Source organism: Chenopodium quinoa, unplaced genomic scaffold, assembly GCF_001683475.1.
Source record: "Chenopodium quinoa cultivar QQ74 unplaced genomic scaffold, ASM168347v1, whole genome shotgun sequence".
In the NCBI taxonomy this organism is placed as follows: Eukaryota; Viridiplantae; Streptophyta; class Magnoliopsida; order Caryophyllales; family Amaranthaceae; genus Chenopodium; species Chenopodium quinoa.
The window spans coordinates 618,825-635,177 of NW_018745291.1; the positions used below are offsets into that span (position 1 = coordinate 618,825).

The 16,353-nt window shown below is 36.3% G+C and overlaps 1 protein-coding gene across 1 annotated transcript; it reads right to left on the bottom strand.

Moving 5' to 3' along the window:
* Positions 1-484: 484 nt before the first annotated feature.
* LOC110712270 (hepatoma-derived growth factor-related protein 2-like) lies at positions 485-4,762 on the bottom strand. Its single transcript, XM_021890735.1, has 3 exons — positions 3,802-4,762; positions 2,089-2,341; positions 485-1,291 (listed from the first exon to the last, which is right to left on the bottom strand). The coding sequence occupies exons 1-3, from the start codon at positions 4,117-4,119 to the stop codon at positions 900-902; spliced, it is 963 nt and encodes a 320-aa protein (XP_021746427.1). The 5' UTR covers positions 4,120-4,762; the 3' UTR covers positions 485-899.
* Between the last annotated feature and the right edge of the window lie 11,591 nt (positions 4,763-16,353).

The following is a 16,353-nucleotide window of genomic DNA, read 5'->3' on the forward strand; positions in this document are numbered from 1 at the left end:
AAAAACAAACGGAAGTAGAAGTTATTTTTGAATATACAGCAATTGTTCTTGAATATGAAGAGTACATATATATACAATATAATCCTTCTAAAATAACTATGGAAGTGACTGCAATTGTACTAAAATTTCCCTTGTATATATTTGTTTGCCCCCTACAAAAAATATTAACGCTCATTTAAAGCATTGTTTTTCTCTAAACTATTGCCTTCATAACACAGGCAAAGCTTACTCACAAGAGTAGCACAATAGATGGGAGAACCTGGAAATTTCTCTGTTTAAAATTTCAAATAAATTATTGAACCTAGGAAAACTGGGTTCAACAATTCTGGTGCGAAACCAAGTCGAATTCTACATACATCAGGGAATCTCTTCAATGGAACAGACAGACAGACATAATTTTACAATCACAACACATAATAATGGAAAAGCTAGAACATTCCACTTGATATAGCAGATTGTTTCAAGCCACACAAAGAGCTTCAACTTTTCATTTTCTCAGAATCACTAATACTGGTTATGTACTAAAGGATGCAAACAAACAGAGAAAATTACACATCAGAACAGGACTATAAAGGTCAAACATCAAATCACAAGCATTCGCAAAAATGGCTTCCAATGTACATTACCCGCATCTGCTCCACCAAGTTTAAGTAACATTTAGCAAAAGGTTATCATAAAAAACTGGTTCCAAATTGGTATCACATTATAACTAAGCGATTTAGTAAAGACCTCAGAAGCCAAAAATGGAGAAATTTTCCTGACTACATAAACAAGGCTGTCCAGAGCAAAAGAAATTCCATCCAAAAGCAGAGCAGATCCCCCAAGAGTTTATTTGTGCACCAGCAATGAACGACCAAAAGGGAATACCTTGACCTGTATACAAAAAGAACATCGAAGGTTTACCGCACAGGCTGCTGGTTGTAATGGTTCTTCTCCTTCTTCTTTGCAGCAGCAAGCCTTGCACTCCTCGCAGCAGCTTCCGATGCAGCAGCTTTCACCGGAGTCATCTCTTTACTTGATTTCTTCTTCTTTAAAGCAGCCACTCTCTTCAGGCGTTCTTTGACATCAAGCGAGGATGCGTCCTCCTCTGGCTGTTCTGTTCCAGCCGTATCATTTGGCTGAGCAGTGGCCTCCGAGCTGTTTGTTTGATCTTGAGCTTCCTTGGATGCCTTGTCCTTCTTCTTCTTCTTCTTTGCGCTCTTAGGCTCTGAAGCACCACTATCCTTTTTCTCCCCATTCTCTGAATCACCTTCTTTCTTAAGCTCCTCTGTTTTCTTCTCTTGTGCAGCATCTGCGGAAATCATATGAATCATATGAAGAAACAGCCAGTGGTTTTAAAAGATCTGCAAAAATCTTACGAAAGAAACAACTACTGGTTTTATAGATCAGTGAAACCTTTTCCCAACAAGCCCACACATCAAGAAAACAAAGAAATATAAACATTGCCATGTAGGAAATCAAACACTCAAACATACTTCCTCCGTTCCCCTAAGATTGCAGCACGGGGGAAGACACTGAATTTAAGATGAGGAGAGAGATAGAGAGAAATAAAGATAGGAGGTCTCATATGATGAGGAGAGAGAGAGAGAGAAAGCATGTGCATATATGGCAATGTTGCAATATTTGTGAAACTTCCTCATACGGTAATAGTTACAATATTTGTGACACTTCCTCAAACAGCAATTGTTGCAACTTGCAATTTTAAAGGAATGGAAGAAGTATATAATAAATAAATAAATAAATAAATAAATAAGTCAAGAAATATATGCCAGCAAGGAAAAAGTACACCCAAAAATATTGAGCATGTCACCATTATTAATCCCCAATCCCAGTTCATGCTTACAGTCTTAACAACCCATCCTCTGGTTATCACTCAAGTAACTGGTTATCAGAAACCAAAAACCAGTACAATATCAAAATGACACACATAGCTAGTAACTACTCAAGAAGGATTAAGCAATTATATCTGCTTGGTTTACAACCAGCATTTTCGTTTTCATCTCTCCTTCCCCTCTTAGGTTCAAGGGAAGCCAGTTCATCTGTACGGATATTGAAATTAGTAAAGAATGTAAACTGCTGTCCACATACCTTGACCATTGCTGCTTTGAACTCCAAAATCAGCAAGAAGGGCTTCTAGCTCCTCGAGTTCCTTCTTCTTCTTTTCCTTCTTAGATAGCTGTCTCTCGGTTTCTTTTGGCGCAGGAGTTTCAGGAGCTTTCTTGACCACTGGCTCTGAATGTACAGGAGCCTCTGTTTCATGATCATGCTCATGCTCATGCTCATGCTCATCCTCAACCTCTTCATCACCTAAGTCAAGCATATCGTCTTCACTTTCACTCTCCTGATAGTCAGAGAAGAAGGCATCAGCTATCAACATTGTGTTTAATAAACTTAATGAACAAAACAAACAGCAACATTACAAACAAAGACCAGCCGTTACCGACACTTTAGAAAGCAAATAAATCAACCCAAGGATTACAGATTGAATTGTACATAATGCAAGTCTGAAGCTTTAGATGAAGCACAAAATGTAAAGGGAAACAAGTACTCTATGAGAATGTCAAGTTAACACCATCTTCAAATATTTTTTTCCTGAATAAATGTGGGCTTCCTATTGATAAAGCTTTTCATAACTCCAATTTTGTCATGCTATCTTTGCTTAAGAACTAAAGGAACCCCATGAGAGAGTGATGTATCACATTCATAGCTATTGGGGCATCATCATATCATGTGTTATCTTATAGCACCAAAGATAGAGTAATACTCCTTTTGTCCTTATTTATTTGCCCCATATGACTTATCACAATCTTCAAGACACGTCCTAAATCATGAATATCTCCAATTTATACAAGTAAATATTGTTAAAACTTGATATTTATTAAGTAGACATTAAAACGAATATAACAAAATCCCACATTACTATATTATACTAATAAATTAGTGAGAATTCATGGTCGAAGTTGTTAAAGTTTGACCACCAAAAATACAATAGGGAAACATGAAAGGAAGGAGGGAGTAATAAATTCCCCTGATCTTATGATCCTTCCGAAAAAAACAATACATTTCCTGTCAACCTATATGCTATCAATGGCACAAATATTTCTAATCAACCTAGATGGGACTCTCGATAGCACAAATATACCTTGATGAGGCTATAAATGAAAAATCGGACAAATACATAGTAATAAATTAGGGAGCAAAAGTCATTCATAGTTATTAATGAATACTAACGACATAAAGGTATCTATCAACCACTTTCTTTTGAGTAGACAAAAGTACATTCCACAACTCCCGGAATTTTCGATTGTGGCATTGTACAGCGTAATGTAAATTATACAGCTCCCACAAAATACAATCTAAGTCACTTTTTCTCATAATAACAGCTTTCAGACCATCTGTTACGCCTCTATGCCTTAAAATCAACTAGCAATCCTAACACTAACAATGAACAAAATCAACATTTTACTACCATAACTAATGAGTTCTGCTTAATATCATTAGAATATTTTACACCAGATAATGCCAATATACACCCAAAAAAGTGTTGGCCACCAAATTGATTTGACTAATCACATACCATACCAAACTAATTCAACCAACAAAATAATAATACAAACAGAAACTAATGCAACAAATCATTGTCTGCGTAAATGTTATCCACATAATATTAAAACAAAATGCAACAAGAATATTACCATACAATTCAATAAAAAAACAAAATTTTATCAGGCAAGCAACATTTTAATGATTCCGAATATAAAGAATACATCAGTAATCCAACCACAAAGGACAAGACCAAACCTCTGCCGGGGCAGCGGCCTCGCTGCCAGTCTGAGAAGTGGGGGCGCCCCACACGGACGGCAGCGGAGCCGTGGTGGTGTAGTAATCATCGTCATCTTCATCGTCAACATCGGCCCAAGACTTAGCATTCAAAGGGGCAGGTTGCCAGAAAACCTGAGGCTCCTCCTGCTCCTTTGAAGGAGTCTTAGAGCTCTTACTGCTGCTACTCTTGCTCTTGTCCTTGTTCTTCTTCTTCCTTAGCGTATCGAGCGCGGCGAAAACATTCGAGTTGTTGATGGTAATTGAAGCCTCGTTCTTCCTGTTTCCTCCACCCACCATTTTTCTCTCTCTTCTTCAACGTTTGAGGTCAAATTTTACAGCCAAATAACTTATTTTTTCAGCAATTTCAACAGAAGAATATATCTTTCAACAATTTAAAATTCTGGGGTTTCGAGTAAAGGATCTACAACAAGTTTATTTCTTCCCAAACTATCAAAATCACCGAAAAAACAACAATCCCTAAAATTTACGACGACAAACGTCAAACCCAGATATCAAATTTCACAAAACAGATTAAAAATCAAAAGGGATTTTAATAAAAACACCTAATTTTCTTTACAAAACAAAAAATTATATAAAAAAATCACAGGAAAATCGACGAATTCCCTCAAACCCAAATACTGATTAAAAACATAGGAATAAGACAATAAAAAATTAGGGCTTTAATAATCGATTCTCTCTAATTAGGTACTCGATTATTAAGAAGATGGATTGGATTGATGAGAGAAGAAAGTGATGCGATAGAATCGGGGGCTGAACGAGGTTATATGTTTTTTTAGGGTTTGTGAAAAAAGGGGGAAATCGATGGTGAATAGGAGTTATGAGGAAGAAATGAGTGGTGAGAGATTATAAAAAGGGGGCAACCCAATCAAAGAGAAGAGAGGAGAAGAAGATGCAATGTTTTTAATGTGAACTAGGATAACGTATGAGGTAAATAAATAAGATCACTTATTTACTACGGTTGCGGTCTAAGATGTGGTTTATGTCTTATTTCAATAGAAATTAGGAGTAGTTTTAGTTTGATTAGGTTTGTCCTATTTTGACTTTGGTATATTTTGAATTAACATCTTGCTCTCACAAAACTTTTAAACTAATGTAGCGAGATTAGCATTACTAAATGAGATTTTATTCATCTTATTTAAAGTGAATTGAGTGGTTTTAGACTGATTAGGTTTGTTTTAATTAATATCATCTTGATTTGATCTAGATTGATTTAATATATTGCCCTAACAAAACTTCATACTAACGTAATTGGATCATCATTATTAAGCGAGATTCTTTTCATCCTATTTTAGAGTGAAGTACGAGTTACATTGATTAGGTTTGTTCTGAACTAGATCATCTTGATTCAATCTAGATTAAATTAATATCTTACGCGGATAAAACTTCTACATTGATGTAATTGAATTAGCATTATTAAGCGACATTCTTTCCATCTTATCTTTTAGAAAAGTACGAGTAGTTTTTGTTCACTTAGGTTTGTTCAAATTTGAGTCAGTCTAATCCGATCTTGTTTGAAGTAATTAATATTCAACTTAGACTAAACTTCTACACTATTGTATTCCTTATTAGATCTTAACATCTATTAAGTGGGTTCTTCCCCATATATTCTAAAGTAAAGCAAGAGTAGTTTGGTTCGATTAGGTTTATTTTGATATGTGTCGTTCTAATTCGATCTAACTCGATTTAATATAATGTCCTAAACTAATTAAATTTTCACACGGATGTATTAGGATAAATATTATTTAATGAAATTATATTATATTTGTTTTCATATATACCGTCCATTATTCTTGAATTTCAAATTATGTAATATATATTGAATACCAATACTAAGTTTACGTGAATAATTTGATTTTTTAAAACTTTGCTAAAACTCATTACTCAAATTGGTTTAAAATTGGTTTGATATATATATATATATATATATATATATATATATATATATTGTATGGTCTAATATGATTGAATAATATAAGTGATACTTTTTATTACCATGCAGGAGTATTGATATAAGTTAATATTTTTTTAAAAACTTTGCTAAAACTCATAAATAAAATTTATTAAATGTAGGTATTTCGTATCTTTCTTCCTATTTAAAGTAGAAAAAAAAATTCAAAATAGAGAAATTAGTGGAACATATGCATATCTTCAAGAAAATAAAGAATAGATATATATAAAAAAAATAAAATTAAGGAAGCAAAATGTTTGTCATCTATCATTTATTCTATGATAATGTGTAATCTACAATATAAGGAAATAATTATTTACTCTACTATCATGATATTGAGTGATCTTAAATATAAGGAAACAAGATATTTTTGATCTATTTTGATAATGAGTGATCTTAATGCAAGGAAACAAATAATTTGTCTATCTTTTTTTTTTTTTTTTTGAAGAAATAAATAATTTGTCTATCTTATTGATTGTCTATACCTTATTTGATTCTCAATTTCATTGATAATTATGGAAACAACGAACTTGTTCAATTATTTTGGCAATAAAAATAATTTGGATGAGTCACCGCATAGAGCCATCTAGACTTAGGCTCTGTTCTTTGGACTTATTTTTAATTTGATTCAGCTAAGTTCAAGTTTAGTTAATATTATTAATCATTAATAAAACAAATTAATATGTAGCAACAATAATAATTAATATTATAATAATGATAATACCTATAATCCAAATTATTTTATTACCAAGATAATAAAACAAGTTGTTATCACGATTATAAAACAATATATATGAGAATCAAATAAGGATAAACAAATAGGAAAGTATCAATAAGATAGATAGACAAATTTTTGTTCTTATATAGTTAGATCACACATTGTCAAGATATTATGGAAAATATTTTATTTCCTTATGTTTAAGATCATTCCATGTTAAAATAGTATAGCAAATATTTTATTTCTTTATATTGTATATTACACATTATCAATCAGATATAAGATAGATGATAAAAAAAATTTGCTTTATTATTATTTATTGTTGTTGTTGTTGTTATTATTATTATTATTATTATTATTATTATTATTATTATTATTATTATTATTATTATTATTATCTCAAAAACAGACAAAGTCATACAACCTACAATAAATTAGTGGGAAGCTGAGATATAATCTGGGCCTCCACTCCTCTAGCTATAGCAAAGCCTACCCCAATGAAGATATGATCTGCAGCACGAGTCCCAATGTCTTGTGTCGCCGTGAACTTCTAAACCCACTTCATCAACACAACAACCTCCTTCTCTAATTCCCCAAGCGAAGAAAAGGAGAAGGGAATGAAACCATATCCAATCAGCTGACAACTAGCTTCATACTTCACCCACTTCCGATGAGCCGCATCAGCCACAACCCGTCCAGGAACAAAGTCAGATAGCCCTGTCTGTGTCAAAGGAGAAGACCAAGTTAAGTCCACACATACATCGCGACCACGATCCCAGGAATAAAGTAACACATCTGCTGGTCTGAGGGCCCCTTCATTTCCTCCAGACAACCCTATGTCAACCTCCTTTCTTGTTGAAATCCCATATTTGTAGCAAATATCAACAAGGGTATCCCGGACAACATTATGCCAATGTTTAATACCCACAATACCAGCACACGACACGCGTGATCACCGAAAATATCCCCAATAAAAACCCGAGAACAGGCAGAGCACGGCGTCGAGATAGAGAACAATGGAACACCCATCTGGTAGCACAACACACAACGGTAGGTCTTTGCGCTCATCGTCTGACCCAACCCAGAAATAGGGACCGCCCGAAGCCAAGAAGAGGTGTGATATCCCTGCTGCGATTTCCACAATGTTGTTTGCCGAGGAGACAAAGAAAAGGCGGATTCTGCAAAAGCGATAACCTTTGTGAAATATATATCTGCCAATTTCTTCATGAGTTTTGGGGCAGCAACCTCACTAGGATTACTCATAATGTCAGACTCCACCGTTCTATTGAACAAGCTCAACGCATCCTCAAAGGCTCGACCAAGGCCAACAACGCCAACATGCCGTAGAAGCTTTATCTGCAACCCAGCAGACTGTAACCGCGAAACAAGAAAAGCATAATGACGAACATCACATGCGAAGAAAACACCAAGCCCGCCATACGCAAAAGGCAAGGTGGCAAGCCGCCACTGACAATCGCCAAACCCAGGCCCTGAAGCAATAAGGAAGATTGAAGAGCCCCGTCAAATGTGCGCTCAGCCGTCTCAAAAGTACTAGGAGGACAAGTACGCAATGCAAAGTAGAGTTTAGAAACTCCGGTACAAGCCCTAAGCAACAACAGCTCGCACTGAGGATCATCAAGCTTAGCAACCCTATCCATAAGCGCAATGGTCTTGGTCACCCTCTGCATCACAAGCTCACCTCCAAAACTGGAATCGGAACTAGCGGGACCACCAAGCAACTTAACACCACGCAAGGGTCGAGCAATATTAGGTGGAAAGACACCCACAAGCCCGCTTCAAGGGTCTTCTAAAGGCCAGAAAACTTCAGTTTTTTCCACGTCAAGATGTAACCCAAAACGAGGCCCTTCTTCCATAATCAACTACAGAACCTTCCCCACCACCAACGTGTCACCAATAACAATGTCGTCATCCAAATACCAAGCCTGAAGACATACATCAAAAGTGTCTCTGATTTTACATACCTGGGGTTGTAAAACCAAAGCAAAAAGCATAGGACCAAGGGGATCACCCTGCTGCACCCCCTTGAGACGACCATAAGGTGTGGTACCCGTAAAACAATCTAGCTGGATTAGAGTAGCAGAATTCAACCCATCGCGAAAGGACCGAACAACGACGACGAACTTCATGTAACATGACTGCACGATCAACTAGATTAAAGGCATTTTGAAAATCCACCAATAACATAGAAATACCAACATCGGAACCACAATCCTCAATCAACCGATTCACAGCATGAAGAATTGTCTCATCTCCCGAAGAAACCCCAACACCAAATTGGAGACCATCAAAGTAACTTCCTAAAGACTGGCAGATCCTAACAACACTGACCTTCGAAACTAGACACCGCCAAATAGTACCCACAGCTATAGAACGAATACCACCACCAGGCTTGACAAGTGGTGTAAGAGGAGCACTAGCAATATACTCTCCTAGTTCCATAGGATACTTTCCAGCTAAAAAGAGATTAACCACCCCGGTAATAAAGTCAACTAACTCATCTGATATAGCCACAGCAACACCACTCAAGCAATCCATAAGGTGCTGAGCACGTAAACCGTCCCTACCACATGATATATGCCATGTGGAAAACTCTTAATCTGATCCCAAACAACAACAGAAGTAGTAACGAGATGAAGGCCATCAATAGGTATATTAAGCAAGGATGGAGCTTGAGAAGTTGGGTGTTTAGACTGTAAATCCGTGAGAGTGGCATCATTATAAGGAGAAACGCCTGAAGAAGAAAGAACCCGGACTGCAGCAGTGTAATGGCCGTCACAAATCTTCCTACTTCATTGCTTGATATTACGCTCCTCCAAATCAAGGTCCTCATCACCAACCACTGAAAAAGTAGGAGAATCCTCTGCTAAAGCATCCCTCACAAGTTGCAAAATACCACCTGGTGCACTCCAAGAACAAATAGCACGGGAAATACTCTCTTCTTGATGCCGACGTGTTACCGAAGATCTAGACTCAGAGCTGCTCCGCGGGTGAATGGTTTTAAGGGTGCAAAGAGGTAACACCAACAAAGAGGCCTAAAGATCACCTTATCAAGGGCACCTTTCAGAACCCGACAAAACCCTAAGCAACACTTGGGAGGTATAGACTTCACAGTACGAAACCCCTTGGAGATTAAACAATTAAGAAGAGCCACATCAAAACCACAATGTTGATCTTGCACCGAACCACCTATGCGCCCAAGCTGAGCCGGAGAAGAGGGAGCTTACGGCCTGGAGAATCCATGAAGCACAAAACGAACAATACCATCTCCTTCGTTCGGGGGTGACACAATCTCACTCGGACTATGACGACACTTAGTACGATGCGTATGCATTTTGTAGCAAACCCCACATAACCAAATCCCCATACGTGGAAAAGTAACTCCAGCCTCAGTATAAACCGCCAAATTAGAAGTAAGAGCATGCCGTGTGATATCCCGCGCACCAATACAAAAATGACAATCACAAAGATGCTTGATAAGAGAACTTTTAGTAAGACCATTGCCACTTCCATCTTGACAACCACTAAGACCCACAAAGGGACAATGAAACTTCACTCGAGCAGCCGACATATCTACACACGTTGCAAACACGCTGCCACCACACAAAACCAGAAAAACTAGCCAAAAACCAGAACAACTAGCCAAAAAAAACCAAATATGCCATATTGTATATATATATGAATATATCCCTCACCCTACCGAAGTAGAATTGATTGTTTGACAACATATCTGCATTGGAGTTAAGGACAAATTGCAATTATTTTTAAAGTAATTTTTTGCATGATAATTGTTTATCAAACCTAATACAATCTTATAAGGATTTTTCACATGACATTCAGAAAACTCTAGGTCTCTACTGTTCTAACTAATTGATGATCACTATTTCATTTTCACTGTATTACTATACATAACCATTAATTTAATTTATCAAATACTTTAATGCATTTTATTCAACATCCAACCACCTTGAAAGGTTTAAATATATTTTCATTATCATGTTGTATATGTCTTTTACCCAAGTAAGTGTCATTGATTCTCTGACAACATATTTGAGTTAACTTAAATGGAAAAAGGAAAAAGACTAACATCATTATAGTAATATTTTGCAAGAATAACGTCTTTAAATCGTATAAGATCTGGAGTATAGAATTTCCCTGCAAGTTGAGAATACACTTGCCAAATTTTAACTAATTAAGTGATGATCACTTACATTTTCATTTTTATTTTACCTAGCTCATCACATTTAAAAAAGTGCGTAGTACGTAGTGCATACACTTGCCATGAATTCAACCACCAATTCATCAAATACTTTACCTATTATTAATTTATTTTATCAGAGTAAAGACTTTTCAATATCTAACTATCTTTTAGCTTCAATACCCTAGCTTTCTAAAAGTTTAACCAAAGCCTTATGAATATTGTTTTAACAATTATCCCCAGTCCCTCGCTTTTAAAAATTTAAACCAACACTTATGAATATTTTATGACAATTATATCCCTAAAAATGTCTATTTACATATATACCCTCATTTACATGTGTACCATTTTTTTAACCTTTTTGTTTTTTTAATAACGTAGCATTTTGGCTTGTTTATTTTTTCCCCCTTTTCTTCTCTAGCTTTTAAAAAGTTTGAGAGAACTCTTATATATAGTGAATGGACAATTATACCCTTTAAAATGTTTATCAACTTATGTGCCCTTATAAATGTTAGTTGACTCTACTATTGAAATTTTAAAAGTAGTGTACGGATATTTATACCCCTAAAATTTGTTGTTACATATTTTTCCTAATGTTATCAGCAACTAAAGTTAAAACATAAATCCAATTTGATAGAGATTTCCGGACATGACGAGCTATGTGCGCGCATCGCGTGCTTTAACTACCCTAGTTTTAGTAAAATAGCGTTAATTGTTCGAGAACATAGTCGGTTAACTTATCTATATAATACTGTAATAAAAATATCATTTTTTCTTAAACCCATTTAGAGCATTTTATTAATCAATAGACAATTTGTACATTAGAACAAAAGGAGAGATTACATCGGGGCAAAAATTCTCCCAAACTTGTTCAATGCTAAACGGAACTAAACTAGCAAGGTGATGGGTTGCGAATTTTCCATTCCTTCGAACATGAGACCACGAAACAAAATTAAAACTAGCACTAAGATGAAAAATGTCATCAAGAACAAAATCAATATCTGTAAAATAGGTAGCCACTTTTGAAAGACGATAGACAGCAAGCTGGCAATCCGATTCAAGGATTATAGTCTTCAAACCATAGCGTAGAGCTAGCTTAACCCCAAATTGCAGTGCCTTGCATTCAGCAACCTCCGGAGGCCATTAACCACGGACTCGGCGTACCCCTGCAAACAGCACCTCCCCGATCTCATTTCTTGCAACAACACCAAGACCAATCCACCCATCATCCTTGAGGCACGCATCACAGTTTATCTTGACAAAGTCAGGCGGAGGGGGATGCCATTTCTTCGAACTCCTGCACTTCTTGCTACGGGCAGCACCATAAATTTGCTGAGTGTACTTACCACAGTCTTCAATCAGACGCAAAACTCTGTCCCGAACCACCGGGTGTGGCACATCATTGCTATTGAAGACCTTTTGATTTCTGCGATCCCAGATTTGCCAAAGAAGAGCAGCTCCAATAAGACACTTCTTTGTATTGACCTTCGCCCAGTCCAAAAGGGTGTTCTGAAAATTTGCATTCTGATCAGCAATCAGCAGCTCAGAGCATCCGCATTCAACCCAAAGATCTCGTACAACAGGGCAGCTAAAAAAATAGATGATGCATGGTCTTAGAAGAGTTACAACACCACGGGCATGTGTCTGACTCTCTCATGTGTCTACTGTAAAGGAAGAACCAGTAGGCAGGGAGTTGGTACAGACTCGCCACAGAAAATGTTTGACTTTCGGGATTGTATCAAGGCTCCAAATGAGCACCCATACTTTGTTGAACGCATCCAGATCACATGTTTTGCCTAGCATATACGCTGTTTTCACAGAATAAGCACCATCGTTACAAAAAGCCCAAGTCAGCTTGGGGCTGATAGGAATGGACAGAATACACTTGACATCTCTTTCCACAAAAGGCGAGGAGATTAGCTCAAAATTCCAGTCATTCGACCTCTCATCAATCAAGTCTTTGACAGAGGAGACCATTAATGGAGGGGGACAATACAAATCGCCCCTTGTCATCCGCTAACCAAGGGTCATAAAAAATGTTAATTTTTGACCCATCACCAACTCGCCAACTTAGACCCTCCTTAACAAGAGATTTCGAACCCCAAATACTTCTCCACGAATAACTACCATTTAAACCAAGAGAAGAATTCAGAAAATCAGAGTTCGGATAGTATTTGCCCTTTTTTACATGCCCAAATAAAGAGTCAGGTTTGGAGATGAGCCTCCACGCCTGCTTCCCTAAAAGTGCCTCATTGAACACCCCTAAGTCAGCCCATCCCATCCAAGCATTTTGGTTTGCACAAAGAATCCCAGTTAATCCAATGTACTCTTCTCCTGCTATCCAAGTTACCCCAAAAAAATTTTGCCGTAAGTGATCGAAGCTCGTCAATAACACTATTAGGCAGTTTATAGACTCCCATCAAATAAGTCGGAATAGCCTGTATAACCGACTTGATTAAAATCTCCTTCCCTGCTCTCGATAAAAGTTTCTCCTTATAGCCCCTGCAATTTCTTCCATATTCTGTCTTTCAAAGCCACAAACACCATTCTCTTCGACCTACCAATAACAGTAGGGATGCCTAAATATTTCTCATGTTTGTTCACAAGCCTCATTTTCAGTAAATCAACCAACTCTTTTTGCTTCGATACTTCAACACCTTTGCTAAAAGAGACCTCCGATTTTTCATAATTAATTTCTGCTCGGAAGCTACTTCATAAATGTTGAGTATATTAACTATATTAGAGCATTCCTCACGGCTAGCTCTTGCAAAAAGCAAATTGTCGTCGGCAAAGAAGAGATGAGAGATTTTTGGCCCTTTTCGGCTAGCCCCTGCACCGTGCACTAATCTATGATCCGAGGCCTTTTCAATGAGAACTAAGAAGGCATCCACAACCATAATAAAAAGGTAGGGAGACAAAGGGTCCCCTTGCCTTAGTCCTCTAGAAGGAATAACCGAACCCACCACATTACGATTAATAATGAAGGAGTAAGAAACTGTCGATACACAATCCATCACAATTCTGACCCAGCACTCTGCAAACCCCATCTTCAGCAACAACTGTTCTAGGAAATACCATTCTACTTTGTCGTAGGCTTTGCTCATATCAAGTTTCAACGCTATTGTACCTTTCTTCCCTTTACACCGCTTTTTCAAAGTATGGAAAATTTCCATAGCAATCAAGGCATTGTCAGTAATAAGTCTACCAGGCACAAATGCACTCTGATTTTCCGAAATGATATCTGGTAAAATTGATTTCAAACGCATCACAGTAGCCTTAGAAGCAAATTTATAGAGCACATTACACAAAGCAATAGGTCGAAACTCAGATGAGGAAGTAGGGGACTTAATCTTCGGAATTAATGCAATGTTTGTATTATTAACCGGCGTAGGAGAGTACATACCATGAAGAATGCCACTGACATATTCGAACACCTCATCCCTTATCACGTGCCAAAATCTCTGATAAAAAATGGCATGGAGTTCGTCAGGTCACGGAGCTTTACAGAGGTGCATCGCACATGTAGCTGCATATATCTCGTCTTTGCTAAAGGGTCGAGTCAGAAACGCATTATTTTCCTCTGAAATTTTCGGAGTCACAACATCCAAAACCCGGTCACAATCGCCTAGGGACGGCCTCATAGAGGTGATGAATAGACCCGAGTAAAAATCTTGGGCAATATTTTCGAAGTCTTTTTCATCATCCTTCCAGACCCCATTTGCATCAAGAAGACCCTTAATCTCATTCCGACTCCGTCTTTGGGATGCCTTGTGATGAAAATATTTTGTGTTGCGGTCCCCATCTCTAATCTCAGAAACCCTCGATCGAAGGTACCAGTATGCCTCTTCTTTGTCCCCAAGCTCATCAAGTTTTGCTTCCAAAGCCGAACAAAGAGCAATATTATCATCCGAACCAGCCCTACTCCATGCTTCTCTTAATGCCTTTTCTGTATCATCTATTTGCTTGTCTAAATTTTCAAATTTTTTAACACTCCACACCCTCAAAGAAGACAACAAACATTCCAGTCTCTCGGCTATGGGGCGCCCAGCTGAACCCCCCCATGCTTCACGAACAGCTAGTTCACAAGTAGCATCTAATAGCTAAGCCGTTTCGAATTAAATATTATGCAATCCCTCCAAAACCATTCAAAAAAATTAAAAATTGCTTATCTACAAAAGGTCTATATAATCTTAGGGTAAAATTTCGTGTAAAACATATCTCGCTTGTGTTTTTATGCAGGTATGCTTTAGTATCGTTATTGCAAGATAACTTTTTATCAAACCTTGTTTGATCTAATTTATTAAATCTTCACTGCATGTTATGAAAACCCTATTTAACTTATGATCACATCCTCATTTTCTAACTCAGTTATATATTTTTTTTATGACAAGGGAAGTCGTTATAATTTCAAAAAATCATAGTACTTTAGTATATTTATCGTTAGTATAACTCTGTAAAAAAAAATCATCAAATTCTTTAACACATTCTATCAAATAAAAAACTATTTAACTTTTAACTATCTTTACGACTTTGAAACAAATTATTTTTATTGTCATAATGTGTATATCAATTACCTAGTAAAGTAACATGATTGTTTCACTATTTGATTTTATCAATTTATATGGACATAATAAAGACAAATTATAATTATAGTGGTATTTTTTATAAGGTAACTGTATTAAACCCTTCACGATCTAAATGAATTTTGCTTACTTCTCGTGATGGAAACTCTAACTAATTGATGAATACTGTTTCATTTTCACTCCTTATATGTAAAAAAAATTACGCAAAGCTCCATACACTTTCGTTATTTGATCCACACAATTCAATTAAATACTTTCAAGCCGTCTTTTAGATAAAAAATATTTCACATCTAACGTAACTATTGTTATACGAGTAGCATTTAATGGTAAATAAAGACAGATTATAACTATTTTTAAAGATAAAACTATATTAAACACTTCACGATCTAATAATTTTTTTTTTCCTCTTTTGAAAATTCTAACTAACTGATAAATACTGTTTCATTTTCTCCCTTATACATACACCTTCCGTTATTTCAACCATTATTTAGTCAAATACTTTCACACAGTCTATCAGATCAAAAACTTTTCAACATCTAAGTATCGTTATACTCCGTAGTTTTTAAATATTTTTTTTCACTTGATCATGTTATATTATGCCTAATAAAGCTTGAGATTATGGATTTAATCAAATCAAATGGTGTTGATGTGCTTTGTCAACATCATCATAGAGAACCAGAAAATGACAGTTGGCAAGTAATTAAAAATCAACAAATATATTACACGTGGATTAATTACACGCACTCTCAAGCTAATCCACGTCATCACAATACAATCCAAAGCGTAATTAAATTATTCCAAAAATCCACGTGTCACTCAATTTTACACAGGGCGCTTTTTTTCTTCTTTCAAAAGCTCACTAGAGTGGGAAATCCAGTAATTTCAAATACTTTATAAGGACAATTAAGGAAATTCAAAAAATAAAAAATTGATGAATAAATATATTCATAGAAACAAAAATTATTTATTTTTCCTTTTTCCTAAAAATATCAAATACTTGTATTTTTCAGCTAACTACTCTAATAACCGTGTCCCCACTTCTGTA

Coding starts and splice junctions, on each gene's coding strand:
- LOC110712270 (XM_021890735.1), bottom strand. CDS start 4,119: ATGGTGGGTGGAGGAAACAGGAAGAACGAGGCTTCAATTACCATCAAC. Junction 2,342..3,801: donor AGGCCGCTGCCCCGGCAGAG/GTTTGGTCTTGT, acceptor TCTGACTATCAG/GAGAGTGAAAGTGAAGACGA. Junction 1,292..2,088: donor TCAAAGCAGCAATGGTCAAG/GTATGTGGACAG, acceptor TGATTTCCGCAG/ATGCTGCACAAGAGAAGAAA.